General features: G+C 45.8%; 3 protein-coding genes across 9 annotated transcripts; all 3 read left to right on the forward strand.

The window, feature by feature from the left end:
* Positions 1 to 202: 202 nt before the first annotated feature.
* On the forward strand, positions 203 to 7,579 carry LOC6902418 (gastrula zinc finger protein XlCGF57.1-like). 7 transcript variants are annotated; one of them, XM_015181527.2, is made up of 3 exons: positions 203 to 449; positions 520 to 2,099; positions 7,263 to 7,579. In XM_015181527.2, exons 2-3 carry the CDS (start codon positions 524 to 526, stop codon positions 7,313 to 7,315), a joined length of 1,629 nt encoding a protein of 542 aa, XP_015037013.2. In that variant the 5' UTR covers positions 203 to 449; positions 520 to 523; the 3' UTR covers positions 7,316 to 7,579. The 7 variants fall into 7 exon arrangements, 6 of the variants coding, with proteins under 6 accessions (XP_015037013.2, XP_033235642.1, XP_033235641.1 ...); XM_033379751.1 differs by lacking the exon at positions 520 to 2,099 and having other exon boundaries at positions 223 to 449; positions 5,800 to 7,579; XM_033379750.1 differs by lacking the exons at positions 203 to 449; positions 7,263 to 7,579 and adding an exon at positions 2,842 to 2,964 and having other exon boundaries at positions 456 to 2,364.
* On the forward strand, positions 3,169 to 4,894 carry LOC6902419 (gastrula zinc finger protein XlCGF7.1-like). The gene is made up of 2 exons (XM_015181528.2): positions 3,169 to 3,298; positions 3,653 to 4,894. Exons 1-2 carry the CDS (start codon positions 3,282 to 3,284, stop codon positions 4,608 to 4,610), a joined length of 975 nt encoding a protein of 324 aa, XP_015037014.2. The 5' UTR covers positions 3,169 to 3,281; the 3' UTR covers positions 4,611 to 4,894.
* A 190-nt stretch (positions 7,580 to 7,769) lies between the features above and the next one.
* On the forward strand, positions 7,770 to 13,888 carry Pez (protein tyrosine phosphatase non-receptor pez). The gene is made up of 7 exons (XM_001355831.4): positions 7,770 to 8,234; positions 9,194 to 11,153; positions 11,469 to 12,354; positions 12,414 to 12,632; positions 12,697 to 12,873; positions 12,936 to 13,259; positions 13,318 to 13,888. Exons 1-7 carry the CDS (start codon positions 8,150 to 8,152, stop codon positions 13,444 to 13,446), a joined length of 3,780 nt encoding a protein of 1,259 aa, XP_001355867.3. The 5' UTR covers positions 7,770 to 8,149; the 3' UTR covers positions 13,447 to 13,888.
* Positions 13,889 to 14,507: the final 619 nt, after the last annotated feature.

A 14,507-nucleotide genomic window follows, 5' to 3' on the forward strand; every position in this document is an offset into this window, starting at 1 on the left:
GATTTCAAATACACAGGTATTGCATCTAAGATGTCTTGATTTTCTTAAATCGCGCAACTTCTGACGTCGCTTTGTTCCAAAACAATTAAAATATAAAACGCCATTTTTAACATGATGTATGTTTACTAAATAATCGGTCAGCTGTTTTTGTTTACCAACAATTCTTGAAAAGGGGAGCACCTAAAAACGAAAAAAACCGAAGTCTGCATGAATCAGGGCAGAACCATCCATGTTTTTCAGCTCAATTGACAAAACAGTCTGCTACAATTGACTACATTAAATTTATTTAAAGTGATGTGCAAATCAGTTCAGAGTTAAATGTAATTACAGGAGTACCCACATTGATAAATCCGATAACTAGTGTCTAAACCATAACATTTCGTTCATTTTCGCAAAACAAAACAAACAGATTATTTTGGAGCTCCGACAACCTTACGATTTGGTTGCTTGTGGGTTTGATATGCACTCAATTGTATGTACATTTTTGTACTCTATTTATTAACATTATTTTGCTTGCAGGAGGATGGAGGAAATATGCAGAGTTTGCATGGGAACGTCCGGAGAATTCAAGAACATTTTTGACCAAAGACCAACAACGGATATGTGCATTGGTGACATGATATCGCAGTGCACAGGGTACGTGGTTAAGAGAGGAGATTCGCTACCAGAAAACATATGTCCGCCTTGCCTGGACGATGCTATGAGTGCCTTCAATCTGAAGTCCACCTGTGAGCAGAACCATACATTCTTTTTCACGCTGATGGACAAGGATAAGGACGATTGGCTACATTCAGATGACCGAACTGAGCAATCGAAACATCAAGATGATAGCAATAACAGTGATAATTGTGAACGACTCTTCAAATGCTCCGTCTGTCCAAAGTCCTTTCCAAGAAAATACCACCTCAGTGAACACAGCCATAGCCACACTGGGAAGCGACCGTACACGTGTCCACACTGCTCGAAGTCTTTCTCTCAATCTGGAACTCTCCGGAACCACATCCGTACTCACACAGATGAAAGACCATTCCAATGCGTTCACTGTTCCAAGTCATTTAAACTGAAATCCCAGCTCGTCGGACACAGCCGTACTCACACAGGGGAGCGACCTTACAAGTGTTCCTACTGCGCGGTGTCGTTTAAACAGCTCGCCCATCTTACCTCACACATACGCTCCCACACAGGAGAAAGACCCTACAAATGCTCTCACTGCCCAAAAACCTTCACACAAGTGCCCAATCTTAATATGCACATTCGTACGCACACGGGTGAAAGACCCTACAAATGCACCGAATGCTCAAAGTCTTTTGTACAAAACTACCATCTCAAGGAACACATCCGCACGCACACTGGGGAGCGACCATTCAAGTGTACGCAGTGCCCTAAGTCCTTTCAAAAAAATGCAAATCTTCTTGAACATACCCGTACTCACACGGGGGGGCAACCATATCAATGTCCACAATGTCCAAAAACCTTTCTTGCTCGAGCGTATCTCAAAATTCACATACGAACTCACACTCGCAACGCAGAGCTACCGTATAAGTGTTCTCACTGTTCTGAGACCTTTGCCCAAGTGGGTATTCTCCAGGCTCATATGCGTTCGCATACGGATGAACACGAACGACCTTACCCATGTCCCCACTGCTCCGGATGGTTCAGCTTGGAAGATAACCTGAAGACTCACCTCCGAACGCACATGGGTGAAGGACCCTACCAATGCAACGAATGCTCAAAGTCTTTTATACAAAAATACCTCTTTGAAAGACACATCCGTACGCACTCAGATGATCGACCCTACCAGTGCTCTCAGTGCTCCAAGTCCTACAAACAAAAGGCCCATCTCAGCAGTCACATACGGGTTCACACTGGGGAGAATAACGACATATCTAGTGTTTCCACTGGAGAAGAGACCCAATCGAAGCCTCTTGAAGTGGAGGGGCCCCATAAATGCTCTCACTGCTCGAAGTCATTTAAGATACAATCCCATCTCCAAATACACATCCGTGTTCACACGGGAGATCGACCGTATAAGTGCTCTGACTGCTGGATGTCGTTTAAACAACACTCCCATCTTCGAATGCACATACGCTCCCACACAGGTGAAAGACCCCACCAATGCGCCCAATGCTTAAAAGCCTTCTCAGAAGAATCCAATCTTAGAAGACACTTGCATACGCACACAGATAAACGACCGTTCCAATGCACCGAATGCCCAAAGTCTTTTATAAGAAAAGCCCGTCTTGAAAGACACAAAGAAAAAGACCATCTCAACGAACACATACCTGCTCATACTGGAGAGATAATCGATCCATCTGGTGCACCCACTGCGATTCCAGACATCAACAGCATTTAAAGAACCAAACGGTATGCAACTGATATTACTTGATACGAAGTATCTCCATAGACACGTAAGTATATTGGATTGGGATGTCATGCCGCATCTACTTGTAGTAGTCATTCTTGGCTCGGAGTTGTTTGGAACAACCGAAACTGTTTTCTAACAAAAATTGTATGGAGTGAACCTCCGGTGCGGCAGCGACCTGCCCCGATGTGAGAAGTAAGCCCCCAAGAAACAGCAGCGTCCCATCGGTGCACGGCAGATAGACCCTTGGGTAGTGGTTGTCCTTTCTTAGTATTAGAATAGTATAAGGAATAGAAGAGACGCTTGAAACGAAACATCAGGCGACGTCGGCTCCTCCTTCGGGTCCAAAAATATTAACATATTTGCGCGTGCTGTGGGCCAGGCCCATAGAGGCAAGCATTTTTGTATCTTTTTCGGAGCACGTTTTTAATCGCCGAACCCCTCTCCCTCTTTCTTTCTCTCTGTTGTTATTTTTTTAGACACCTCCAGTACCGTCGACTGCACGATCAGTTCGGAGAGCAAGTGCCCGTAGTGCTTGGACAACGTCTGCCAGCGTCTGCTAATCCAGCAGCCAGAGTTCTTTGGACTGCGATACCTCGTCCGTGGAAAGGAGGACGAGTATAAATGGATCGATCTGGAGCGATCGCTGAGCCGCCAGCTGGAGAAGTATGCGGCGGGGCCAAAGATCTACCTGCGAGTGCGCCACGATGTGACGACGGGTGTGCGGCATCAAAGCGACGAGGCCACCAGATTCAACTATTTTCTGCAGCTAAAGAGCGACATTTATGAGGGGAAGATTGCCTGTCGAACAGCCATCCTTCTGGGTCGGTACTGCCGCCAGGCTGAGTACGACAGCTACCAGGGGGACAAGCAGAGCAAGGACGCAACCAGCCAGGACGCGAGCAAGCTACGACGCACGATGCAGCGCCCATATATGTATGTATTTCTATAACCATAACCACCGATGTTTTCCAGCTCAATTGGCAAAACAGTCTGCTAAAATAGTTAATATTATAACAGAGAATTTTTCCATTGAATACTTTACATTAAATTGATTAAAATGGATATGCAAATCAGTTTAAAGTGTAAATGTAATTACGGGAATACCCACATTGATAAATCCGATAACTAGTGTCTAAACAATAACATTTCGTTCATTTTCGCAAAACAAAACAAACAGATTATTTTGAAGCTCCGACAACTTCACGATTTGGTTCCTTGTGGGTTTGATATGCACTCAATTGTATGTACATTTTTGTACTCTATTTATTAACATTATTTTGCTTGCAGGAGGATGGAGGAAATATGCAGAGTTTGCATGGGAACGTCCGGAGAATTCAAGAACATTTTTGACGAAAGACCAACAATGGATACGTGCATTGGTGACATGATATCGCAGTGCACAGGGTACGTGGTTAAGAGAGGAGATTCGCTACCAGAAAACATATGTCCGCCTTGCCTGGAGGATGCTATGAGTGCCTTCAATCTTAAGTCCACCTACGAGCAGAGCCATAAACTCTTTTTCTCGCTGATAGAGGGGGACAAGGAACAAGACGAGGATTCGCTACAGTCAGCTGACAGAACTGAGCAATCGAAACATCAAGATGATAGCAATAACAGTGATAATTGTAAACGAGTCTTCAAATGCTCCGTCTGTCCAAAATCCTTTCAAAGAAAATACCACCTCAGTGAACACAGCCATAGCCACACTGGCGAGCGACCGTACACGTGTCCACACTGCGCGAAGTCATTCTCTCAATCCAGAATTCTTCGGAATCACATCCGTACTCACACAGATGAGCGATCATTCTACTGCGCCCACTGTTCGAAGTCATTTAAACTGAAAGGCCAGCTAATCGTACACAGCCGTACTCACACGGGGGAGCGACCGTATAAATGTTCTAAATGCGCGGTGTCGTTTAAACAGCTCGCCCATCTTACCTCACACGTATTTTCTCACACAGGAGAAAGACCCCACAAATGCTCCCACTGCCCAAAAACCTTCACACAAGTACGCAGTCTTAATATGCACATCCGTACGCACACGGGTGAAAGACCCTACAAATGCACCGAATGTACAAGGTCTTTTATACAAAAATACCATCTCAAGGAACACATCCGTAAGCACACAGGAGAACGACCCTACCAATGCTATCACTGCTCAAAAACCTTCACGCAGGAATCCACTTTTAAAAAACACATTCGTACGCAACACGGGACGATTCCACCACTGCTAAATGTCAATTAAAATGACTCAAAGTGGACTCAAAGTACACTCCGCACTCATACGGGGGAGCGTCCTTATAAGTGCTACCATTGTTCAAAGACTTTTGGATACCAAAGACAGCTATGTATGTCTTACTCATGGCTTCGAGAACACATCAGTAAGAGCTCTGGAAGATACGATTGCTTCTAGTGGAGAACATCTTTAAGTTAAATTATTTCCGCTATCCTTTCTACTGTAACTTTTAAATCATTTAGGCCCGGTTACTCGACTTAGGTTAATCGTCGTTAAAATAAAGACTAGACTACCACATAAACTTTTTTTTTTTGACGTTGACATGCAATGACTGCATCTTTCAAGAGGCGATGCAATTACTGCACCGTCAAGTGGCCTGTGTAACATCAGTAAAAGGCTGTTACGCGATTCGGTTTTCTGGAAGGCCGGTTAATAATCGGAACATAAAAGAATAATGCTGTGCTAAAAGCTTTCGTATCAAGATTCGTTTCCCGGAACGTCGGCAAAAAATAATGTCTGGGCATAACAGCAGAAAGGCTCGCGTAACACTCGAAATTGTGCTTGCAACACAATTGGGGCTTCAAATTGTAAATGCAACATATTAACTTTGAGTATGTTTGTTTTTTAAAGTATGTTTTTCGATCCCTAATGACTAACAAATCTAAAAGTATTACCATTCGCAGTTTACTCTTAAGCTTGCATGCTGCTATTCTCAGCTCGTCAGACATGTTAAATACACGGGTGTCGCATCTGAGATGCCTTGATTTTTTCCAATTCCGTTCTTTCTGAAATAGTTTTTTTTTCAAAAAAAAAAAGCCATTTTATCACGCTATTTATTTACGAAACTACCAGGTCGGTCAGCTGTTTTTGTTTGCCAGAAACGGTGATAAAATGAAACATATCGACGACAACGACTTTTGAAAAGTGGAGCACCTAGAAACGATAACGAAATGTTTTGGCTGAAACCGGAGCCTGCATGAAGCAGGCCAGAGTTTAAATGTAATTACAGGAGTATCCACATTGATAAATCCGATAACTAGTGTCTAAACCATAACATTTCGTTCATTTTCGCAAAACAAAACAAACAGATTATTTTGGAGCTCCGACAACTTCACGATTTGGGTGCTTGTGGGTTTGATATGCACTCAATTGTATGTACATTTTTTTAATCTATTTATTAACATTATTTTTCTTGCAGAAGAATGGAGGAAATATGCAGAGTTTGCATGGGAACGTCCGGAGAATTCAGGAACATTTTTGACGAAAGACCAACAATGGATATGTGCATTGGTGACATGATATCGCAGTGCACAGGGTACGTGGTTAAGCGAGGAGATTCGCTACCAGAAATCATATGTCCGCCTTGCCTGGAGGATGCAATAAGTGCCTTCAATCTTAAGTCCACCTGTGAGCAGAGCCATAAACTCGTTTTCGCGCTGATAGGGGAAGACAAGGAACAAGACGAGGATTCACTACAGTCAGATGACCGAACTGAGCAATTGAAACATCAAGATGATAGCAATAATAGTGATAATTGTAAACCAAAATTCTCTCCCAGAGAGTCCCATCTCAGTGTACGCAGCGGACCGTATACCTGTCCACACTGTTCGAAGTCATTTAAACAGAAATCCAAGCTCGTCGGACACATCCGGGTCCACATGGCGGAGCGACCATTTAAGTGTGCTTACTGCCCGATGTCGTTTAAACATCTCGTAAATCGTGCCTCTCACAGACGCTCTCACAAAGCTGACAAACGCCAGCAATGCTCTCAGTGCTTCAAAGTCTTCTCAAAAAAATGTAATCTTAGAAGACACATGGTTACGCACACAGATAAACGACCGTATCAATGCACCGAATGCCCAAAAACGTTTGTTCAAAACCAACATCTCAAGGCACACATCCGCACGCACACTGGAGAGAGTCCATTCAAGTGTACGCAGGGCCCTGAGGTCTTTGAAAAAAAGGCACATCTTCGAGAACATACCCGTACCCACACGGGGGAGCAGCCATATCAATGCCCACAATGTCTGGATGCCTTCATTTCACTAGCGTATCTCAAAATTCACATACGAACTCACACTCGCACACCAGAGCTACCGTATAAGTGTTCTCACTGCTCTGAGACCTTTGCCCAAGTGGGTATTCTCCAGGCTCATATGCGTTCGCATACGGATGAACACGAACGACCTTACCCATGTCCCTACTGCTCCGAATGGTTCAGCTTGGAAGATAACCTGAAGACTCACCTCCGAACGCACATGGGTGAAGGACCCTACCAATGCAACGAATGCTCAAAGTCTTTTATACAAAAATACCTCTTTGAAAGACACATCCGTACGCACTCAGATGATCGACCCTACCAGTGCTCTCAGTGCTCCAAGTCCTACAAACAAAAGGCCCATCTCAGCAGTCACATACGGGTTCACACTGGGGAGAATAACGACATGTCTAGTGTTTCCACTGGAGAAGAGACCCAATCGAAGCCTCTTGAAGTGGAGGGACCCCACAAATGCTCTCACTGCTCGAAGTCATTTAAGATACAATCCCATCTCCAAATACACATCCGTGTTCACACGGGAGATCGACCGTATAAGTGCTCTGACTGCTGGATGTCGTTTAAACAACACTCCCATCTTCGAATGCACTTACGCTCCCACACAGGTGAAAGACCCCACCATAAAACTGCGTTCCCTGTTAAAATTTCGAAGTCATAGTTCTCCAAGACCTACAAAGAAAAGACCCCTCTCAGCATGAGACTGCTTTCAGTTTTCATACTGGAGAGAAGAACGACCAATCTAGTGTTACCACTGGGAAAGAGACCGATGAAGAAAAACATCAAGATGATAGCAATACGATTGATAATGTGTTCCCCCTTGAAGTCATTTAAAATGTAATCCTATCTGCAAATACACATTCTAGTTATTAATATTATTATTTTTAAAATAAACCGCCGATAAGTTCTGCTTATCGCACAAGAATACCGATATACCGATAAAATACTTAAAAGTCGCGAGTATACGATCTTAAAACGTGAAACAGCAGAAAAATAGTGAGAAAGAATTCAGAAAAAATGTACCGTCCACCTAAAAATATATTAACAAACTTTCGTTTTCAGTTTTTGTTAAAACCTGGAGTACCCTCACTGTGTTCGTAAGCAATCCTCTAAACGGCTAATCGAAATCAACTATCGATCCACTCGATTGCTCGCTGCACTTGTACTCACTCGATACCACCTACTCGTTTTTTAGTTTTTGTTAAGACTTGTATTTATTTTTTAGCACGGGCTCTGGGCTGGTTTTAGCCAATTATTTAACGGACGTGACGCGTGTGCCATTGTGCGCCAACCGCAGTGCCTTAGCAGCTGTTCGCGGACAGCCTGCAAAACGAACGAAAGCGTTCCAATTGTGTAATTTACATGCAAATTCCCGTGGAGCTGACAGAAAGACACCTCCGCCAGCAGCAGCGACAGTCCCCCGTAGACCAGGTCTTCGTTCCCCCGCGCCCCCTTGAAGCCAGAGCCCGAGCGAAGCTCCGAGCACGGCACGGAAATGCCATTTAAATTCTTGAAAAAGTGTCGCCAATATAATGTGACGTCTAAAAGTTTGTTTGTTATATCAGTGCATCATTTGTTGGGTGAGTAAACCCTCAGTGCCAGGAAGGGGGCGTAGCACCCATCAGCTATAATATCTATGAGTCGACGTCGTCTGCCCACAAAACAGCTGCCATTACACTTGTTGGTTTATTTAATTGCAAATCTACACATAATTGTACTTATATTGCCCCCGCCACATGATAAGCATTTGGTTTATCATGGCCTGATGCGAGGGTTACCAGTTTTTTTTTTGTTTTTTGTTTTTGTCTAGCTTGTTGCAATTGGCCAACATTTTAGGACCAAGAAATGCGGCAACAACAACAGGAAAACCTGTTGCGCTGTTATCCTGACCTAACAGGGGCTCTGTGTAACAGTCGGATAACAGAGGATCTCATAAGAGTGCTCTGTTGCGCCACATTACCATTGGATAACCATTAAGAAACCCAAAAAACCTCGACAATTTCCGTTTTTTAAAACAAATAAGGCCTCACAAGAGATTAGAAAGAAGCTAGTAGCACTTTTTATGGGGTGTCGAATGGTTAGATACCCTTTAAAGTCATCGTTGTTTATGATTTTTGACTGCTTTATCCCACAAAAGAATCTTATTATGAATATGCTATTTCTATCTATTTATTGAAGGATATATTGTAGCAAGGTGTATTGTATAGCCATCCGATTAGTTATAGTTCTGTAAAAGACTATAAATCGTATAAAGGTTCTCGTTTTGAACGATGTTTCTTATTAAAGTCCTCAATAATGCAAAAATAATTATTTTTATAGGGACTTTCTTATAAATGTTATAGTATTTCTACCTTCCTGCTCCACTTGACAAAACTCTTGCCCAGCCCATCACACCTCCTCTTAGAGGGTATTACAAATGTATTAACATATTTGCGCGTGCTGTGGGCCAGGCCCATAGAGGCAAGCATTTTTGTATCTTTTTCGGAGCACGTTTTTAATCGCCGAACCCCTCTCTTTCTCTCTCTGGTTATTTTTTTAGACACCTCCAGTACCGTCGACTGCACGATCAGTTCGGAGAGCAAGGGCCAGGAGTGCTTGGACAACGTCTGCCAGCGTCTGCTCATCCAGCAGCCAGAGTTCTTTGGACTGCGATACCTCGTCCGTGGAAAGGAGGACGAGTATAAATGGATCGATCTGGAGCGATCGCTGAGCCGCCAGTTGGAGAAGTATGCGGCGGGGCCAAAGATTTACCTGCGAGTGCGCCACTATGTGACGACGGGTGTGCGGCATCTGAGCGACGAGGCCACCAGATTCTACTACTTTCTGCAGCTAAAGAGCGACATTTATGAGGGGAAGATCGCCTGTGACATCCGTACAGCCATCCTGCTGGCTCTGTATTGCCGCCAGGCTGAGTACGACAGCTACCAGGGGGACAAGCAGAGCAAGGATTACCTGAAGAAGTCTCTAGTGCTGCCGCGGAATATGCAGGGCCTGGCCAACGATGACAGCATGCTGGAGGGCCTCATCATGGAGGTGCTGCAGCAGCAGGCGACCCTGGCGCATCTCACCCAAAGCCGGGCGGAGGAGATGTACATACAGTGCTGTCAGCAGCTAGATGGCTATGGGGAGGAACGTTTCTCTGCGAAGGATACGCTGGGGAACGATCTCCTTCTGGGTCTGGCCATCAATGGAATGGTCGTGAATGCCGACAACGGGCGGCAGTACTTTCCCTGGAAGGACTTTCACACGGTGACCATCGACAAGCGCACCATCAAGATCGAACAGAACAAACTCGATGGCGATGGCAGCATCGTCGGGAGCTTCATCTTTGGGGAGGCCGACACCGCACGCTACTTCTGGAAACTGTGCATCAGCCAGCACAAGTTCTTCAAGCGGTACATTGACACGGCCACGCCCTCGAGCATGGGCAGTGCGGCGGACGTAGAGAGTAGCGGTCACATTGGTGGCGACAGCGTGGGCTATGTGGATTACGATTACGGAGAGGCGGCAGCCGTCGAACAACAGCAGCAGCAGCTCCAACAGCAGCAACAACAGCACATGCAACAGCAACATCAGCTGCAGCAGCAACAACAGCAACAGATGCTATCCTCCAATATGTCCCTCACGACCAGCGCCAACCACAGCCACAGCCAGCTCTTGGGGCAGAGCAGCTCCTGCCTTGACTTGAGCAACAATAACCTGCACAGCAGCAACGGAATGCTCCACCACAACAACAACAATGAGGAAAGAGAGCGCCTCAAAGCCATGCTTCCCACTTATAGGCCCGCTCCGGACTACGAGACGGCCGTCCAGCTAAAATATCGCACTCCCTCCGCCGAGCTGCACAACGTGACGCTCGCCTTGGCAGCCCCGGGGAACGCCTACTATGCGGGCTCCCAGCCGGATGTCCACAATCCGGGGGCATACAATGAGAACGTAGTCTTTGGCCACCTGACGGCGCACCGGTATCCGGATGTGGCCCAGCCAGCCGCTGCCCTCCATCACCACATAAATCTCTACCAAACGCAGCAGCAACAGCAACAGCAGCAGCAGCCAGCTGTGGGCACGGCCCAGGCGTATCTGGAGCTCTCGCGGATGCATATGATGCGGCACAAGGCACCGCCGCCATATCCCGTCAATCGATTGAGCTCCTCGTCGACGCCCGATCTGGCCGTGGCCACGCCCCGACCGTTGCAGGGATACCGCAACTATGTGAGCGGTTCGTCCCCAGATCTAGTCTCCAATCGCACGCTCCTCAATGGCGGACAGTTTGTGGCGTTGGCTGCCGGTGGCCATGGTGGGAATATGCCCACCTCTTCGGGTGCGACCATGCTGCATCACTACATCGGCCATATGGGGCACTCGCAGCCGTATTTGCCGCCGCATGGCACCTTCGAGAACCTCAATATGATCGAGGAGCAGCCGTCCATTATGTCGCAGCTGCGACAATCGGCTATGAGTCAGGCGGCGGCACAAGCTGCCGTCGTGGCAACACAGAGGTATGTTTATAGACGAGTAGCGATTACAAACAATTAACAAAGAAATAATTAAGAAGAACTCAAGATATCAAACGTTTTCCAAGGAAGTTCTGGCTTATGGTAGATGAAACTTTAGATATCCAACAGATTGTGGGCTCATTTAAGACAAATATCAATTCTGTATAATTGGGATAAGAATTTCCAACCCATATATAGAGTTATCTGTGGACTATAGTCAAAGAAAGCTTAGATATCAAACAGACACCTCAATAATAAGTGGTTCTCTTAAATCCAAACCCTACACACAGCACTAATTGAACTCGTTTTCCCTTCTAGTTCACCCACCCTACCACCGAGTGGCTATCGCAGCTCTGCACCACCTCCAGCCAGCAGTCCGCAGCCACCGCCAGTGGTTGTGCCGCCACAGAAATCCACCACACCCACGCCTTTACAGCGGAGCGTTGTTAACGGATCCATTGAGCCGATCTACGAGAATGTGCCACTGCCACAGAGGGCATCGGGAGGCAGCAGTGGAGCAGCGGCTGCCCACGCAGAGGCAATGCGTCAGCGGGCCTCCTCCATACAGTCGGCGCCGCCAGGGGTGGTGCCCGTGCCAGCAGTACGTCATGCCAGCAGCAATAACGTGGTCACTGTGACGGTGAATGCCCAGCCAAATAATGAGATTACGCGGAATATCCAAAAGTTCGCAGCGGATCGGGCGGTCAGCAGCGAGATGCAGTTCCTGGAGCCGCAGGCACCGCAGAGGGCGGCCCGGGCGGCCAGTGCTGCGCCGGCCATAGGGGCAACGGCGCCACCGCGTCAACATCGGTCCACGGCGAGCCTCAACAAATCCACGACGGTGGATGTCATTTCACCCACAGGCGACTCGCTCCATCAACAATTTAGTGCCATGAATCTGTCAGCCAATACATCAGCATCCACTTCATCCATGTTCAACTCGACGCTGGACACCACCTCCTCGTCGGCGGCCAGCAAAGATGGCAAGCGGAAGAAGCGCTGGAACTTTCTGGCGCGCAGCAAGACCCCCGACAAACAGAAGGCGGCCACGCTGGGCAGAGAGAAGGCCACCTCCTCCAACCAGCATGCAAAGCTGGCGGCAAAGATGAAGCTGGCCCAAGACGATCTCAATCTGCCCAATCGATGGTCCACGGGGGTGAGCAAACCGCAGCCCATATCGGGGCAATACTCCAAGGATAAACTGGTAAAACAATGCGAAAATACATTCCCAAAGCGTAGTCTCTAATGATAGTTACATTCCAGTGCCAGATTCTCAATGAGAAACTACAGGATACACAGCTATTTATGGAATTTGAACGCATACCGAAGCGACGAGAGAATGCCCTGTACGACTGCGCTTTGCTGGAGGAGAACGAACCGAAGAACCATGATCCCAATTTTCTGCCCTACGACGACAATCGTGTCAGACTGACGCCCGCAATGGACAATCGCCATGGCTATGTGAATGCCTCGTATATATCGGTGGGTGGAAGCGACTTTGCCCATTGAAAAGCTCTAACTTTCACAACTTTCTCCGGTTCGTTAGGCCACTGTGGGCACTAAACAGCGCTTCTATATTGTGGCCCAATCCCCGCAGGAGTCGCAGACGATGCGCATCTTCTGGCAGTGCGTGTGGGAGGCCGATGTCTATCTGGTGGTGCAGCTAACCGAAGACATGAGCTACATTCCTCTGAGCAGTCAGCAGCGTTTGGAGTTTGGACAGGTTAGTGATCCATTCCCTCACTCTGAAGCAGTTCTCCATGTCATTCGCCTCTCCCCTTGCAGTTCCAAGTGTATCAGGAGTTCTCACAGACCACCGATCGTTGCACCACCAGCAAACTGCGTCTCTATCATGCACCCTCGCGTCGCTATCGGTCTGTGTGGCATCTGCAGTACGCCGACTGGGCGGAACAGAACTGTCCCCGGGATGTGAATCATTTTCTTGACTTTCTCGAGGAACTCAACTCTGTGAGATTGGCCTCGACACATGAGGTGCCGCCCGGCCACAATACGAATCCTCCGGTGCTCATCCACTGCCTGGAAGGTGGCGGGAGGTCGGGCGTGACGCTAACAGCAGATCTGTTGCTCTACACCTTAGACCACAATGAGGTAAGGGCTAGGACTCAGATTTGTGTGAAGTATTCATTGTATTCTCTGATATTCGTAGGACTTGGACATACCCCGTGTCATTGGACAGCTGCGTCATCAGCGGGACAGCATTATACCATCCCTGGCGCAATACAAATTCATATATAATCTGCTCATCACGTATCTGAAGCGCACGAGATTGATTTAGTGGAGAACCAGGGCTTCCCAAAAGTATTTTTCATCCTTTAAGATTTACACATACAAAAAAGCGAACAATTTTACTTTACTTTAAGACTTTGTCCATATCCACCATTACAGTGCGTGCCACGGCTGTCTAGTACTGTATCGCACTGTATGTGACCACAAATAAACTGCTCTCCCTTTTCGGGCAGCTACTCTTAAACAGACCCCAACATCGCTTTAAGTTTGTAAGTTGCAGAATTTGTTACCAAAACTAGAACCACAATCAAATTTTGTTAAATATACGACTAACGCGTGGTAGTGCCTAGGTTTAAAGCCAAATTATTTATACACGTATTTGTATGTATGTACTATATTTTTTAAAAAGAGCCACACGAAAAGCAAAATGCGAAATAACGAATTAACGAATTGATATCCCACAGAAAGCAATAAAAATTATACAAATTTTATACATGTTATATTCATTTTTATTTATCGACTGATGTTCCAATACACATATCTGTATACATATAGAATTTTTAAATGAATTACAAAATACAATTCAAATACTGTTTCGTGTAAATATTAATGTGTTTTGTTTTAGCTCTGCAAAAAATTACGTTTTTTTATTTTTATTCATTGAAGACGGGACGGACGGGGGCATCATAGTTAGGACATTCATGCGGGTCGGGAGAAATCGTGCTGGAACTTTTAAGGAAAGGTTTTAATTCTTTATTTTTTTTGGTGCCCCGTGGGGACTCAATATATTGCTTTATGAAATGGATTTAATAATCCTCAAAATAGGAAGATATTTTTTGGCACTTCTTTCAAATCTTTATGGTCAGTCCAAAGTGCTTTAAAAAACGTACATCATTAACATTTAAAACCCATAATATTCTTCAAAAAACAATCATTGAAATTTTAATTCGCTTCCAAAAATAGGATACACACACCCTCAAAATTGTAGTGGAGTATTTCTTCTTTCTACTCCCCCTTAAAAAAACAAAAAACCCTCTAAAAAGTTTGTACTTTCATTAATGTCTATTTCTGGGGGTTTTTTTTTTATTTAAATTTAAGCAAAATGCAAAA

The sequence above is a fragment of the Drosophila pseudoobscura genome, chromosome 4 (genome assembly GCF_009870125.1).
Source record: "Drosophila pseudoobscura strain MV-25-SWS-2005 chromosome 4, UCI_Dpse_MV25, whole genome shotgun sequence".
Taxonomy (NCBI): Eukaryota; Metazoa; Arthropoda; class Insecta; order Diptera; family Drosophilidae; genus Drosophila; species Drosophila pseudoobscura.

Bases quoted from the DNA above. Each gene is read 5' to 3' on its own strand.
- Pez (XM_001355831.4), top strand. From the start codon at position 8,150: ATGCCATTTAAATTCTTGAAAAAGTGTCGCCAATATAATGTGACGTCT. The intron at 11,154-11,468 runs GTATGTTTATAG...TTTCCCTTCTAG, and splicing joins GCCGTCGTGGCAACACAGAG to TTCACCCACCCTACCACCGA. The intron at 12,355-12,413 runs GTAAAACAATGC...GTTACATTCCAG, and splicing joins AATACTCCAAGGATAAACTG to TGCCAGATTCTCAATGAGAA.
- LOC6902418 (XM_033379750.1), top strand. From the start codon at position 524: ATGGAGGAAATATGCAGAGTTTGCATGGGAACGTCCGGAGAATTCAAG.